General features: G+C 40.8%; 1 protein-coding gene across 4 annotated transcripts; it reads left to right on the top strand.

Moving 5' to 3' along the window:
• Positions 1-206: 206 nt before the first annotated feature.
• Positions 207-13,868, top strand: LOC114556402 (coiled-coil domain-containing protein 81). Of its 4 annotated transcripts, none has more exons than XM_028579344.1 (17): positions 207-246; positions 3,133-3,210; positions 3,346-3,407; positions 3,526-3,679; positions 4,020-4,204; positions 4,294-4,368; positions 4,485-4,677; positions 5,318-5,432; positions 6,490-6,583; positions 7,159-7,305; positions 8,799-8,897; positions 9,211-9,380; positions 9,472-9,550; positions 10,690-10,800; positions 11,464-11,573; positions 11,665-11,790; positions 12,954-13,868. In XM_028579344.1, the coding sequence occupies exons 2-17, from the start codon at positions 3,135-3,137 to the stop codon at positions 13,090-13,092; spliced, it is 1,935 nt and encodes a 644-aa protein (XP_028435145.1). In that variant the 5' UTR covers positions 207-246; positions 3,133-3,134; the 3' UTR covers positions 13,093-13,868. The 4 variants fall into 4 exon arrangements, with proteins under 4 accessions (XP_028435145.1, XP_028435163.1, XP_028435174.1 ...); XM_028579362.1 differs by lacking the exon at positions 207-246 and adding an exon at positions 542-711; XM_028579373.1 differs by lacking the exon at positions 207-246 and adding an exon at positions 1,088-1,127.
• The last annotated feature ends 2,789 nt before the right edge of the window (positions 13,869-16,657 follow it).

The following is a 16,657-nucleotide window of genomic DNA, read 5'->3' as shown; positions in this document are numbered from 1 at the left end:
ATCACACATGCACACACCAGCGCACCAGTATAACCATCAGGCCACTTGTATGCTACGGAGAAAGCTCTGCATGGAGCCTCCGGCAGCAAGAAAACACCGCTGGCTAAACTATTTAAAAATGCCAATGCCGTCTCCCGCTAGCAATGCAGTGATCAGTGACGCTTCTTTCCGACCAATCAGCAGCCTGCAGGGTTTCACGTCACCTTCTCGGCTCGCCTCAACTCGCTTGGAACCTCGACTGAGCAGGTACTAAAAAAAGTACCTGTTAGCAGGTACCAGGTACTTTTTTTCGTAATGGAAAACCAAAAAAGTCGAGTAGAGTCGAGGCGAGGCGAGTAGGTACCATGTAATGGAAAAGCGCCATTAGCTAGCTAACGTTAACTTTACATTCAGATTCAGTCAGATTAGTACATATAACTAGCTAGAGCACGGATATTTTAATTTTAAATTAATGTGAAAAAGGGCGGCTAGTGCGATGTTAGCCTGATCTAACGGCTCTTTTTTTATCTAACGGCTCTAAAGTTAGCTACTTTAAACCACGACATGGCGTAACTTAGCTAGCACATCTTGTTATTTGTCAGATGAACACCAACTTCCACATGAAAAAACGTTGAAAAATTTGTATTAACGTTACGTTAAGATGAAATAATGCTTACCATGGGGTTTGACGGTAGCAACGAAGCAGTCTCCATCCTAACCCTTCATAGACTGGTAACTTTTTTCCTTCCTTTATCGACTGTGGCGCGAATATGTTGCTGTGCAGAATTCATATTCTGTCCATCACATCAACAGTGTGTGTGTACAGTAAAGACATCCAGACGCTCAATAAACGATGCTTCCAAATGACCCGCGAACAACTGAGGAAATTGTAATACATCTAACATACATAGTAAATACGTTGCTGCGATGTATAGATTTCTATCATAATGTAAGGGATTTTATTGTGTAACCTCTCAATTGAAGCTTAAGAGGAAGTTATAGTAAACAGCTTTTTATTTTGACGGGAAAAAGGGAAGTGGAAAAGCGTTGTATTTTCTGACCGCTGACGGTTGGGGAAAAATAAAGTGAGAAGACGTGCAGTACCGTCTTGGTTCTGGAAGCCCGTGTCTTTATTTTAGAGCCAAACAGTGAGTCTAGACAATATAAGAAATGCTCGGTTACAATAATAAGACGCCCAGACGCTCATTAAACGATGCTCCCAAATGACCCCCGAACAACTGAGGAACTTATAATAATATCTAACATACATAGTTAATACGTTGCTGCAATGTGTAGCTAGGTTTTCAGCAAAATCAGATGTCCAGACGCTCAATAAACGACGCTTCCAAATGACCCGCGAACAACTGAGGAACTTATAACATCTAACCGAGATAGTTAATACGTTGCTGCGATGTATACATTTCCATCATAATAAGACGTCCAGACGCTCATTAAACGACGCTTCAGAATGACCCGCGATCAATTGCAGATGAAGTGATCTTTTGCATACGTCGTGGTGACGTATGTGTGCTTATTGGTGCTGAAGTTAAAAAAGTTAAAACCATGCTTATGTTTTGAAAACAATGTAGGCTACTTTTGGTTTTATGCAGCCTGCAGCTAGATCTAATCAAATAACTACACTAATTAGCATTTGTCTGGCTCACACCATCTCCAATTTCTAAAGAATCATCAGGTGATGTTTGACATTTAGCATACTGGAGAAGACTCATTGTCCTCACAGAAAAGGTAGGCTGACTGTTGTTCCTGCTTTCCGGGGAGCCACTCCCTGCTGGGCCAGACTTGATTAGAACAAAGGAAATGCATATCTCTGTAAACTTGAATAGAATTGGCACTACCATGATAAATGACCTTTGTCTGTGACCTGGAGTAAACCTGAAATCAGTGTCCTTAATCTGAGACCCACAATTCCACAGGAATATAATTCGGAAACAGAGGTGATTTCGGGACTGATTGATGTGACTCCACAAGGAGGCATGTCATTTCTGTCCGCTGTCAGCTGCAGTGTATTTTTTTTGTCATGTCGTTTTTATCGTGTTGTTTATTAAACCTTTTGCTTAATCTTTCAATTCGACCCAAGCCTCTCTTTCCTCCTCAGAAATCAAACGAACACGTACAGAATTTCTTAACACTGGGACACTGCTCTTCTCATCTACCGATCTATTTCGGTGTGTCTATTTGCACCCCCAGTACGAATAGCCCACTATCACTCTGGAGGAGAAACCGATCCTTTGCTTCTGTATATTGTTCATCAAAGAGAACAATGTACCTTGTACATGTGCATTTTGGGGTTATCTTAAAACGGTAAAGGGGATTATTGTTGCGTAATTTTATGCAGGGCATGGATTGCCCCCCCAGCCCCTCCAGAAAGGGGCGTATTAGAGCCTCCTCTGGATGACGTTTTGCAGACCGACCCTCATTTAGAAAGCAAATTAAAAAAAAGTGCAATTATGAAATAAAACTTCTATTTATTTATTAAACTATAATGACTAATTTATATATTTTTATATATCTTTTCACTCATTTATTTATTGTAGGAATGTAGGCCTATTTAATGAATATTTATTTAAGTAGGCCTATGTAGGCTATTTATTTATTTAATATTGAATAAAATGGCATTCCATATAAACAATCCACATTAAGAGTGGCACCTGTAGGGGAGGTTAAGTTATTCCTGTCTGTATGTGTTTATAATAATAATAATAATAACAATAATAATAATAATTGTTGTTATTTGTGATTGTTTGTAATTATTAACAGGAAAGTCTGAAGTTAATGCTGAAATAAATAGGCTAGTTTGTCGAGTTCACCCTGATTATGACGTTTTTTGGCTTCCAAATAGCTTATGTGTGTACAACATGATAATAATGATGAACTGCAAGAGGAAACTTGAACTCATAAAAACCTCCTTTGTTGTAGTTTCGTGTCAGCCGCACTGACGGAGGCATCAGCTACGCTTAGACGCGTGCAATGCGGGGGTGCATTGCTACGGGCAACCGCGGCTCTCAAATGCTCGACATGCATGATCTCTGGCAGTGGCAGCCAAGCAGCGAGACGACATTAGGCTACTTACAGGGAAAAGTTTTAAAGAAACAACTTCATTTTTTTTTTTTTTTTTTTCTGACGGTTTAACAGATATGACGGACCTACTGCGGCTGGTGCCAGAAGCGGACACACGGACTTTACCTACTCTTTCCCGGCTCTCTGAAAACGGTCGGACAACCTTTATTTCTAATGACTGTGTGGTAAATTGTTTATTCAGCTGCTGGTAGTTTATAGTCTGTGTACTGCTAATAAAGTTCCCATGCGTCTCCATTTAACCACATCTGATGTGTATTTATTTTCCAGATATCAACAGTATTTGGGCTGATATGTCCACCTACATTGAACGTCAGATGACCTTACAGAAGGTTAGCCCATCTATCTATCTATCTATCTATATATCTATCTATCTATCTATCTATGTATAAATGGATGGATTGATTGATTGATTGATTGATTGATTGATTGATTGATTGATTGAAACAGGGGGTCCACCTGGCAGGACTGGGGACCTTTACCTTCTCTCAGCAGAAGTTGGACATAGGAAACAAGTTCACAATGATCCAAAGACCCATCTTTCTCCTGGCCGGGAAACTAGTCCAGTCTCTGGGTTTAAAGCAGCTCAGGCCGCTGGCTGCAGGTGAGCTAATTTTTGAAGAAAAGCTATACATGTGACTTCTGAAGATTTATTTAATCACAAACTCATCTGAAAAACAAAAAGTGCCACCAAATGGATAAAATATATACAATCAGTATGTGATGGGGTCCTATAAAGACACAATGTAACACTTTTGGTTATTTTACAATAGATTTCTTTTTTTCTGTGCTTTCATATCACATACTCCCATGCATCAATCAGGATTTAGAAATATTTCAATCAGAATCGTATGATAGTTGGTGGTTGCTAGTTCACTGTCATTATTATGATTATGATTATATTATTATAAGGGTTTGTTGGTTTGTGTGTATGTCCCTTACAGCAACACACCTACCAGTTGTACAACTGAACTTTGCAGCTGTGTCACAAGATACTCCTTTCAGTCGCGACGTAGTGGAGGGCTGCATTAGAGAAACTCTTCTTCTCCTCTTCAGAGCTTTGGCCTCTGAACAAAATATATTCCTCACCTTCCAGGGAATTGGAGTTTTATCGTTCAAGAACAACAAGGTGGCTCGCTTACTCATACTGTATTTCTAAGCTGCAGACTATGACGATAGTTTTCTGGTAAATCTAATCTCATCTGTTGTTATTCAAAGGTACGGATGAAGTTCAACAGAGAATTTATTAATGCCATGGATGGAACTGGTCGGCTGCTGTTAGCCTTTAACAATGTGAGTATAAAGAAGTGCATGTGTGTTTGCAGGTTACAGTGCATGTTACAGTACAGTATATAATGAATGTAAATCATATGTATGGATACAGATCATCTGTACTTTTGCCCCTGCAGAGACCTGGGAGCAGTGTCTCTTTACTGTCTGGTGGCCTGTCCAGGCTGCAGAGGCCACAGACTGCCAACCCTGTCGCCTTGCCAACTGTCTGCTCTCCTCAGCTAGACAACAAAGCTGGTGACAAGCACCATAGATCTTTGTCTCCAGACCAGAGGAATGCAGGAAGTGAAAGAGCTTTTTGCACTAAATTAGGTATTGAATCAAATCCAGATCCTTTCAAATCTCCTATCAACTTGCTGCAAAGGAAAAATATTTGTTTTCTTCGTGGCTGAATCTGAAATAAACATGTGGGGGCTTATTTGATTTCTTGCTGAAACGTTAGCTGACTCTCCGTTAAATATAAAGCTACAGGCAACGGCCGATTAGCTCAGCTTAGCATAAAGACTGGAATGAGGGGGAAACAGCTAGCCTGGATCTGTCCATCTGGCCTTGACCAACTGCCACTTTGCTTGTTTGAAAGCCATGATGTCTCTCTCTCTCTCTCTCTCTCTCTCTCTCTCTGTCTCTCATGGGTGGGCCAAATTCTCTAGGCGGGCAAAGCGGAGAAAGGGGAGGTAACCTTGCTCATTATGACCTCATAAGGAGAAAGATTCCAGATCGGCCCATCTGAGCTTTCATTTTCTCAAAGGCAGAGCAGGATACCCAGGGCTCGGTTTACACCTATCCCCATTTCGTGCCATGGGATCTTTAGGATACAGCAAAGAAAGAATAGCTGTTGAGTTCTGAATGACGGAATCAATAACGATAAATCTGGAGCTGCCATTTAAAGAGCAAGATAAGTTCAGTTACGTTTAGGAACAGTGAACCTACTCAGACTTGTATGTTTCCACAGAAGTTCCCCAACAGAGAGAATCTAAATCTAATCAGCCACTGCAGCCTGCCAAGATGAAAGCTGTCAGCCTGTCTGAAAACCTGAATCCAAAACCCCCCATGGAGGCCACAGACAAGTACACCACACACAAAGACTCAAAACCGCACAGACAGACAAGCACACACAATCTATGTTGAGGTACACTTTGCAGTGCACAGAGCTGTTGTTTGAAAGTATAGATGAGTCAGTGAGAACTGAGAGCTCAGTGGTGGTCTTACATTGTTACTGGCCTGAGGCAGCTTCCAGCTCCATCAATGATGCACAACTACTTGTGGGACAGATTTCTCTTCTGTCATTACCTACCTGCACTGTCAGAGAGCGAGCGAGCGCACACACACACACACACACACACACACACACACACACACACACACACACTTAACTTGGAATAAATATCTGAAATAACTTGTATTATTTGTCAATCCACACAACCCACATACGGAAATTGCAGTTAAAATGTATCTTTCGCAGATCCCCTCTTACACAACCTCGGAAGGATCTAAAGATAATGTGTAAAATTAATTATATGTTTATATGTTCATGTAGACATGTTTACAGCAATTAGGGCTGCTCGATTATGGAAAAAATAATCACGATTATTTTGGTCAATATTGAAATATTATTTAACACGATTACTCATTAACATTTGGATATAATGGATAGTGTCCAGGGTATAATCTGTTAGTGTCCTTTATCTCACAGAAAGTCTTTGGAATAAGAATCAGAATAAAATCTGTTTTACTACTCGAGTCGGTTCAGCTTTACAGATATCACACATAACGTTACACAGCTAATGAACAGTTCCACAGACATAACACAATGTGCATCTCACATCACATGTTCACTCACTATGACCACTACTACTGTCATTACTAAACATTGTGCCAAAATATCAACAATAATGTTGCCGTCAGTGGGTTTATTTGCTAGCTATGACCTTAGGAAAAATCCAGCACATAGACGGTACCTTATAGTAACGTTACGTGAAACAGGTGATTTAACATCCCTGCTCATTTACAATCTAATAATCTATCTTTACCGTATTAAGATAACACCAAAATGCACATGTACAAGGGACATTGTTCTCTTTGATGAACAATATACAGAAGTAAAGGATTGGTTTCCCCTCCCAGGCCTACCACCTCCATCACACCACCAGAGGCCACTCCCAAACTAGAGGAACCTCGCATGAACGTTAGCTGCTCTGGCCACACCCGTGCTGGACAGGTGAGTGTTTGTCATAGACTGTAGGCCTATAATAAGTGGGCGGAGCCACAGTGACGGTTTGTGGACTACATTTTTGAAGCCCGGAGTTTGGCATTTTGGAAAGCTGTAGCTTGGGAGGATACGCATTGCTAAGCCTCTATGATGATTTACATGTCGCCATGGTAGCGACTTGTTAATCACAAGCCACCACACCCTAAAGCATAACTTACATCGTTTATTTTACTCTAAGGCGTATTCACACTTGGCCCAGTTACCTTGAACCGTGCCTGAACACGATTGTTTACTGAGGTAATAAATCAAGTGAGAAGCAGGATAATTTTTTCATAGACTTATATACAATCAGAATTATTTTTGCAACCAGTGGAGTTGCCCCCTGCTGGCCATTAAAAAGAATGCATTGGCTTCACTTTTCAGACTTGTAGGCTATGTCCACTTCTTTTATACAGTCTATAAAACCCAAACAAGCATTCTCTACAAATTTTAAAGCCTGTGAGGAAAATGAAAATAACTACATGTTCATGTTACTAATAATTACAGTTTATGATTGTAATAACTGTCGTTTCTTGTCATCATAGGAACTGTGCTACCTGTGTATGCAGCGGGCACAAAGAAACGTTCCAGTCTATCTGAGGGAGCAGCGGCAGGCAGAGGAGAAAGCGTACGAGAAACTCTTACTGCTTGGAGAACAGCAGAGAGACAAGCAGTACATTGACGAAGATCAGGTGTGTGCGTGACCCGTGTGTTTGCGTGAATGCATTGTGTGCACTTGATGTGTTTGACAAGGATTTGCATTTTGCATCATTCGTACAAATGTGACTGCTGGAATGCTTGTCAATCTCTGTTAATTCCCCTGTAGTCTCTCTTTGCCAGACCTTCCTCCACAGCGCTGCACTGGAGGGTCTGGCTAGTTGAGGCTTCACACCAAAATGAGTCAACAGTCAATTAGTAGTAAATACATTTTACAGAAATAACCTTCATCCACAGCGTTGCAAAGGAGGGACTGGCTAGTCCACACAGCATTCCGGGATGGGAGAAAAACGTGCTCTGGTTAATTGTCATTTCTTTAAACCAATCACAATCGTTATGGGTGGCGCTAAGCGCCGGACGGAGCCACGGTGCCACTGCAAAATAGCCTCGGGAAGGAACTTGTTTTGGTGGAACTTGTGTACGTTCAAAGGTTGTTTTAGTCTTGCAACAGAGAACTCAGATTCGACAGATAGTCTAGCTAGCTGTCTGGATTTACCCTGCAGAGATATGAGGAGCAGTCAACCATAGTCCTCATAAATCGACCAAAGTTTAAAATTCTAACACATAGAAAGCGACACGTAACGGACATCCGGCCCGAAAAGAATGTCACCTGGCGGATTTTCCGGCGGCAACAGAGTAATCCCGTAACTGGAACGTCGTCGACAGACCAAGTCCCCTGAAACATCCAAACAGCCTCTTTGAGCTAAATGCTAATGTCAGCATGGTTACGTCAGGATGTGTAATGGTTACCGTGGTCACCACGCTAGTTTAGCATGTTAGCACGCTAACATTAGGTAATTACTGTAATACAAACACAGCAATGGTTTTGGTCATAAACCCAAGTATTGGATAAAAGTAAATTTTGAGCTGATGATGGTGCTACATGAAGGGGATCACAAAAGTTATTATGATCCTGAGGGGAACATGAATGAACCAAATAGCAATCAAATAGTTATTTATCAAAGAGTCAAGATATTGCAGTCCGGACCGACTCAGAGACCAACATTGACCTTCCCAGAGTCTTTGCGATTTGTGAGTGCTCTCAGGATTCTTTTGTGGTTTTTAGTCACAGCAAAACACAAACTGTGGTTGGATAAACTGCTGGTCCCATGGTCAGAGGAAGAAGTCAGATAAAACTCTGTGAAAGCAGCGATAAAACACTAAAAATAGCTCAACAACTGAGGAGTTAAGGGTGGTTCCAGACTGGTTGGGGCCAGAGAGCTGAGAAAACAGCTTTATCCTCTTTACAGCGCTGGGAAAGAGGTGTTGGACATGTGGGATATTAAAATTTTAAATGAAAAAAACTTTAAGTGCTTTGCATGTTGACTTTGCCAATATTATTTCATGGTTCAATAAAACTTCCCTTAACAGTTCATGTTTTACCCTGTATATGGCATGCGCTCAATGTCTATTTTTTCCAGTCAATATGATGATAAAAGGCGTGTGTTTTTGTGTGTTCATCTGGCAGGAAAAGCTGAATGAGCAACGTGAGCATGCAAAGCAGGTGGCTACATTCAACCTGAAAATGTCAGAGAAGAAAGAGAAAACGTACTGTCCTCTCTTGCCTGTGAGTAGAACCTGGACGTTAAAGCGTTTCAGGATTTCAGTCCTGGTGGTAACACTCCTTGAGCAGCTAGTTTGTAAGAAGTCCATCAGAGGAGGGTCTGTTTACAGTGCAGCCAAACAAACTCATGTTGTTTTACTGAATCTAAATAGATTGAATGGCTATTGCAGAAAACATGCTGAGCATAAACACCAATCTTGTAGATTATTACTTTAAACATGAAATAAGCTGTATTAACTATTGTCACTCACTGCATCTTTTTAAGGTAACTCAAGCTGTTAAAATTCAAAGTCTTCTCTGGGCTACTTGTGTTTAGAACTCATTTGTCTTCCCGGCTCGGCCCTTCACTCCTGCCAGGAGGATCCAGCAGCATCGCTACATGAACGAGCTACAGAGCCAGATAGAGACACGGCGGCAACACGATGTTCAAGACCAGCAGAACCGTCTCCTCATGGAGCGTCTAGACCAGGTCCAGCTGGTCCAGGAGTGAGTCCTTTACAGCGGTACTGCTCTGGCATTTCTCATCTGTTGTGATAAATAGTGTGTCATCTGGTGTATATGTGTGTGTGTGTTTTAGGATAGCTTTGCAAAAGGCTCAGCAGCTCCAGCAGAAACACAAGAGAACTGTGCATTACAAGAGGGCTCTGGACACTCAGGCAAGAAAATGTCTTCACAAAGTTGACTTTCAGACACAAGCAATTTAGTAAACAAACAATGTGATGAGTTCATGAAGTTAACATTAGGTGATACATGTTCTTGCATTTCAACATGTTTTACAAACACTTGGAGCAAGAGAGAATACTTGGTCATTGTTTTTTATTATAATGTTAATATTAGTTAACATAATAGCTCTGGTGTTAATCGGCTTTAAAAATATATATTTGAGATCTTTTACAGAAATAATGTTGTCCCTTCTGTATTCCTCTCCGATTACGAAAGCATTTCAGGTTCAGATATTATTATTCATATTATTCAATATTACGGATGTCTAACTGTGCTGTTGTGTTGTCAGCTTGAGTAAGGTTGTAGGTCAAAGGAAGGCAGCAGAGTACAGCTGCCGCCCATCCTGCCAGTTAAGGGAACTAGTGCCAGCAGCCTGACCAAAACACTTAAAGCATTATTGTTTTTGTTTTTTTTCCCTGACTCAAAAAACACATTTTCTAAACAAAATCATTCCAGTTTCTTTGTTAATAAAGAAGCATAGATTTACACAACACAGTCTGTTTACAGGTCTTGGGGAGCTCTTGAGTCAGCATTGGTTGTAGCTGAAGACTTTAAAGGTGCCCTGCCACACGTATTTCATTACTTTGTCGTAATGTCTGAAGTTCTACCATGGACTCTGTAACATTTTTTTGTGCGAGCAAGTGGCAGCAGATCAAGCATCAATCATCACAAACCATACATACCGGTGTATTAAATAGATCCATTAAGACAACACAGTTATAAATCCTCATACTACGATTGGCATCTGAGGCATTTTTTCATTTTCTACATTAGCAGCTACTAGCATAAACAGGGTACATTTAGACAAGGAAGAATAATGCATGGCATATTAAACAATAGCTCTGGTTCTGCTGCATTGAGTTTGACATAGTAAAAAAAAAATTGATAACCAATATTTTTTTTGGGATAACAACAAAGGGCACCAGCAAAATAAAAATCACTGGGCTTTGTTTTGATCTTGTCGGCCAGAAAGGACATGGCCACCACGGCACATCTGGCCCGGAGGCTGTATTATGCCATGGTCTGCTCTATGGTAACCTTAAAACTGAAATGAGTCTGTTCTGTCCTTTAGGTGGGAGATAAGAAGTGCACAGACCCTCCAGAGTGCCAGCATGACAACTCCGGGTTTAACCGCTGTGAGACAGCAGCCAATAACGCAGAGAGCCGACAGAGGGCCCAGAAGGTCACCTCTGTTTCTTATTGCTGCCATAAACCTCATTTTTCCACATGTGGCCTCTTGCAGATGTCAGAAATAAGAAGTCCTAGTTGTTTAATTATCTCTGCATAGGTGTTTTTGCAATGACAGTGACAGAAGAGGTATTCAGAACCTGAAGTAAAAGTAGCAATACCACAGTGTAGAATGAATGTGCTATTATTATAAATTTTTTTATTGGATTATTCATTCAATCATTGATCCATTAACATTTAATCAGCAGTTTTATGTTGCAGTTGGTTGAGATAAAGATAATTAAACTTCTTTAAATAGGGTGGGGGCTTAAAATAAAAAAATGCATCACATTTTGTTGATCAAATGTTTACCAGCAAAATTATTACAAATTATAGATGTTAGATAAATGTGGTGGAATAAAAACTACAATATTGCCTTCTAAAATGTTGTGAAGTTAATGTATAAAGTAGCATAACATGTAAATACTGTGTAAAATACAAGTTTCTCAAAATCATACCTACAAGTATTTGAGTAAATGTACTTCTTTTCTACCACTGTTTTTTGGTTGACAGGCCAACACATATTCTCAGGCCTGTTACTGTAAGTCTTGTGTTTGTTTTTTTAAATTGGTCTACTATTTTATCAAAGTTGATGTGATTTTATTTTACATACTGGCAGCTCTTCCAGGTAAATTCCAGCGCTGCCACTCAGAGGAAGAAAGAAGAACTGCACAACCGCCGAGAACAGCTGGAGAAAGAGAGAGAAGTTCTCAAACACAACAAAATGGAGTGAGTAAAAAGAATTAGAGAAAAAGCAGCAACCTTAGTCCAGAAATGTTTTCTTTTTGTGGAAACTTTCTGTGGAATGTTTTCTGTCCAGGTTAATATTGGACCGCATTAGTCGCTTTGAGAAGAAGCAGGACATCAGTAAGTCACTGGAGGACGAGTGGAGTCGTAGTGTGAAGCTCAAACACCAGCGAGAGGATGAGGAGAGGCACTTCCTGAGGTGTGTAGATGTAGGACTACCTTGCGACTGCATAAACATTTACCCATGCATTTACATCTATTTAAATAATCATACGCTTATTAACCATTCACTCACACAGTGTGGTACTTAGTCTGACTCAGGCATGAGGCGGTATAACATTCTGACGGTATGATATCCTCAGCTTATACCGCAGGAACGGTATGACGGCAGATTTTAGTGGTTTTGAAACCGTGACTTTTTCAAACCTTGAAACCGGTAACCGACCCATGCCTAGTCTGACTGGCATTAAATTTGTTGCACACTGGGACAGTGTTCCTTATTTTAGTTCCTAGTTGCAGACTTGCTATCTAAGACACAAACAACTGGCCCATTTTGACATCTTGCACACAAGAATTTAAAGTGGCTTGATTAAAGGTAAAACATTTCCAACTTTGAAAGGCTGTAACACTGTACACATTGCTCTAATTGTGAATAAATGCTCTCCTGAGTTTGGTTACAACATTCATCTGATTGTGATGTACTGGACCTTGGTACTGACTGCCCTAAAAGGTACACCTTGGCCTACATCATTCATGCTATATAAAGACTGATCTCAATAAGTGGCGTATGTATGACACGCCAATTCGTATGCCATTTTGGCGTGTTATCAAGACACATGATAGCTTTTTAGCGTGTTTGTCAACACCGTTTGGCCTCCATTGACTTACATTACCTTGCAAGTACTTGTCAATTTACGACATAGCGAGTTGTATGAAAGCCCGAATATTGTAGATGGGTCAAACAACACAGGACCTTCACCCAGAGACTGGGGATCGTGTCCCACGTGTCACGTTTCCTAAACCCAACCGTCGCTTCCTTCTTTTCTTAAACTCAACCCCGTTATTGTTTTCCTAAACCCAACCGTCCGAAAAGCGATTACGTCTGCGTCTTGATAACACGCCAAAATGGCATACGAATTGGCGTATCATACATATGCCACTTATTGCACTGCAACCCGTCCGCTGTATACAGCGTAGACATACACGCGGATAGCTCAAAATGCGTACAGATAACACACCACTTGGCTTTAGAAAGTGGCGTGTATGTTTACGCAAAGTCATGATGTCACGTTGCTATATAACATGTTTTTCTGGTCATTCAATCATTCTTCTTTTGCTTTTTTGCTTTCTGTCTGTGGTCAGGTCTGCTGGTCAACTCCTGGTTGATAAGCTTGAGCAGTACAGGCGCTGCTGCCAGTGTAAGAGGAGGACCACCAACTGTGGAGAGACCAACATCTGGAAAGACTCCTATTATCTTTCTGGCTCACAGTTCATGATCTGATGAAAAGTGTAGCCTAGAGCAGCACTTAAACATCAATCCCTAAACAAGACCTCAGCCTTTGTAACTCATCATGTGACTAAAGATACTTGGATGTTTTGGTGTGCAGCATGCACTATCCTCTGTTTTAATGTGAGATTTCTTCTTGCTCCTTTCATCAATTAGTCTTCTGAGTTCATGTTTGTTGTACTTTGTATTTTTCCTAGAATATGGTTGTTTTTGGTATTTATATATCCCAAGTTTGCATGTTACAATAATACTCACCCGTACAAAATGTTGGTAATATTCACAGACAGGATTTTACAACTCTGGAAAGTTATCACAGTGGCAACTATTTTATCTTTCGTTGTTTAATAGTGTTAAAAATTTGCTGATGGCAGCTTATTTTCAATCCATTCAGAAACCACCTAATATGGCAATGGCCTACTTCACCCTAGCAACCACCTACTAACACCATTGCAACCAGCAGAAACACCTTATCAACCATATTAAAGTCCCACAGTAACCTCCTGGAACACCCTACCAATCATCTTAAACATCTCAGCAGCCACGTATTAATACAATAGCAACCACACCAAACACCATAGCAACCACCTAGATGCAATCTGGTGACACTTACAGTACCCAACACTTTGGAATAAACAGCAGCACATTAACAGTTACTCAGCAATGAAATAGCAATGCCCTGTCTGTTATTCACCCAGCGTGCACTCTGTATGCCCTTTGAGAAGAATTTGTGATTTTGGGTTACAGAAATAAAACCTACTTGACCCCTTTGAGCAAATCTCTCATTCAGTTTGGTTAAGAGGCCCAGTGTACTAATGTAAGATTTTGTATTATTGGAGACAAAAGCTAGTCACTCTAATTAACTTGTCAAGTTAATGTTAAACTTTGTAAACATGGCTTACACTCAAAGCCATTTGTTACAACAAATAAGAATCCTCCTCTCTAGTAAGTGCAGTCCACATAGACTATAATGGCGTTTTTCCATTACATGGTACCCGCTTGACTCCATTTTCCATTGCAGATTTAGTACCCCTCATGCTTGAGGCGAGCGCGGCTGATCGTCATAGTGACGCCGCAGGAAACTGCCGTGACCTAACGCGACACACACACAGAACGTCGAAGGTGTGTTGTTTTTGACTCTCGGCATGTGGCTGTTGCCAGAACACAAATTTTCTTTCAAAAGAAGCTGGAGGCAGCAAAAAAAAAAAACACCGCTGGCTAAACTATTTAAAAATGGCGGGTTTGTTCAGCACACCCCCGTGTGTCGCTAGCAATAATGACGCACTGATTAGTGACGATTCTCTCTGGCCAATCAGTAGTCTGCAGGTTTTCACGTCACCTTTTGGTATCGGCTCAGCTCGCTTGGAACCTGGACGGAGGTGGTACTAAAAAAAGTACCTGTTACAAGGGACTTTTTTTTTGTTATGGTAAACCAAAAAAGGCAAGTAGAGTCGAGGCGAGTCGAGCAGGTACCATGTAATGGAAAAACGCCATAATGCAGGTGACGCCATATTACCATGTCAAGTTTGACTGTTAAAAAAAAAAAAGTCTGCCTAGGCAAAGTAAAAAAAACAACATGGTTATTAACATACAAAACTGTGTTTTTTTGCTTCTGAAAGGCTTACACTGTGAAAACCCAGGGTGTTCATCAGTGCAGCACATTGGCAAAGTAAGTAAAGAGACTGTCTGTGGTGTCTTTGAGAAGTACAGTACAGAGAGATGAGAAGCAACAGGGCCCCAACAGGGCCCCCAAGTTTGTGAGGACTGTGAGGATAGAAGGACGGAAACACAAAAACACAAATCATTGTAAATCATTGTTTTCTTCATAAGTCATCATTGGTTGAAACAAATTGGAAGAAACAGATAAGTAAGGGAAAACAAAACAAGATGAAGATGAAAGAAGGTATGCAGCCTTGATATGGGAGGACTGGTTCATGCAGTGAAGAGTTTCTATAGATGATAAATGTGTTCCAGGATCATGACAATATTAATCTGGCTGTGTTCCCAGTTCTCTCTGAAGCCAGAATTCCCTTAATGAGCTCATGGAGGCATTTTGAAGGTCTTTTTACCAAAACAGATGCACAATTGACTGCCCAACACACTGGCTGATTAATTTACTAACTGACAGACAGATTGTGTGTATGGACAAATATGTGTGTGTAGGGAGGGGTGGGGGTTGTAGGGTATAAAGCATAGACTGTATATGTAGTGGTACAGAAACCTCATGGATGTTGTATCTCAGGAAAGAGGTATGTGATCCAGAACAGACCTTCCATTAAAATAGTTGCTTTATAATAAATTACTGCTGCACACCTGTTTAAGGTCACAGGGGTATTTTTGAAAACACTACTTTTCCAACATATTTCTCTAAGCTTGTAAAAAATTACCTGTTGAGATATGCATGGGGTAATATATACAAGAGTCAGAGATACAGTCATAGATGTGCCAAACTGCATATTTAAACCAAATTCAGTGGGTGAGACATTCCTAGAAATTGTCAAATACTCACTTATCTCTTTTCGCCTCGGTTTTAAGTGTTTGACTTAACTGACTTGACTGTGTATGACCCACCCATCTCCCGCAAAGTTGTGTGGTGTGTGTTATTAGGGTTTTGATGAGCCCTTGTCGACTTACCCTTAAGCAATGTTCTATTACTCTGTAAACACATGGATTTGAGAAGGGATCGACCCTTGAAGAACTGAGGGAGTGAAAATGTTAGCATGCTGACGTTAGGGCTTTAGCTTAAGGGAATTTTTTATTTCAAGTTTCCCTATACATTATGAAAAAAACAACTATTAGTTGAAATGTAACAAAAGCTCTTAACGCTGTTTTACTAATCATATTTCGGGCATGGATTACTTACTCTCTGGGTGGTTTGTGTGTTGAATACAATACTAAGGATTTAGGACTTGGAACCAACATCTGGTGACTACATTTGTTATGGACTCATCATTTTCTTTGATTAGGCTCACTGAGGTGATGTCGTCCAAGCTGGGTCATTGGAGAGGATTGGGGGGTTATTAGAGGGGTGGGGGGCACTGTCTCATGGGGCATTTATGCTCCCCTAGAGGAGCAGACAGCAGACCAACGACAACATACTGTATGCTGTTTGTCATGCACTTGACAGCCAATGGAGGGCGTTATATGAGGCAAATTTTGCACAACAGCACAAAAGTGTCCTCATATACTGTAGTTGACTCAAATGTGAACTTGTTTCCTCTGGAGGAAATCTGTGAAATGTGTGAAATTAAGGACAATTGTGAAACACCCTCCATTTCCTCTCTCTTCCCTCTCCTTTTCTCTTTGGCGTGTGCATGTTTCTGTGTTTCCCAGGGCTAGTAGATCTAATGGATATTCTGGCAGGCAGATTGTGGTTGGCTTTTTGACAGTTAGTGTCCAAGCTTCATTTCAGATCCAGATGTTCCCACCCTGCCCACACGCCATCCAACAATGACCAGAGCACAATTCCCATGAACCAACACATTGTGAGAGCCGGCGGGCTGCGTATTTGAACGACAACCAACACATGATCAGTTGTTTACACTCTGAGAGTAACTGATGG

Source organism: Perca flavescens, chromosome 1, assembly GCF_004354835.1.
Source record: "Perca flavescens isolate YP-PL-M2 chromosome 1, PFLA_1.0, whole genome shotgun sequence".
Taxonomy (NCBI): domain Eukaryota; kingdom Metazoa; phylum Chordata; class Actinopteri; order Perciformes; family Percidae; genus Perca; species Perca flavescens.
Note: the sequence above shows the minus strand (reverse complement) of the source record. Positions and strands in the feature narration are given on the sequence as shown.

Excerpts from the sequence above, each read along its gene's own strand:
- LOC114556402 (XM_028579344.1), top strand. The coding sequence starts at position 3,135 with ATGACGGACCTACTGCGGCTGGTGCCAGAAGCGGACACACGGACTTTA. Across the intron at positions 3,408-3,525 it reads GTCAGATGACCTTACAGAAG|GGGGTCCACCTGGCAGGACT; the intron begins GTTAGCCCATCT and ends TGATTGAAACAG. Across the intron at positions 11,574-11,664 it reads CTCAAACACAACAAAATGGA|GTTAATATTGGACCGCATTA; the intron begins GTGAGTAAAAAG and ends TTTTCTGTCCAG.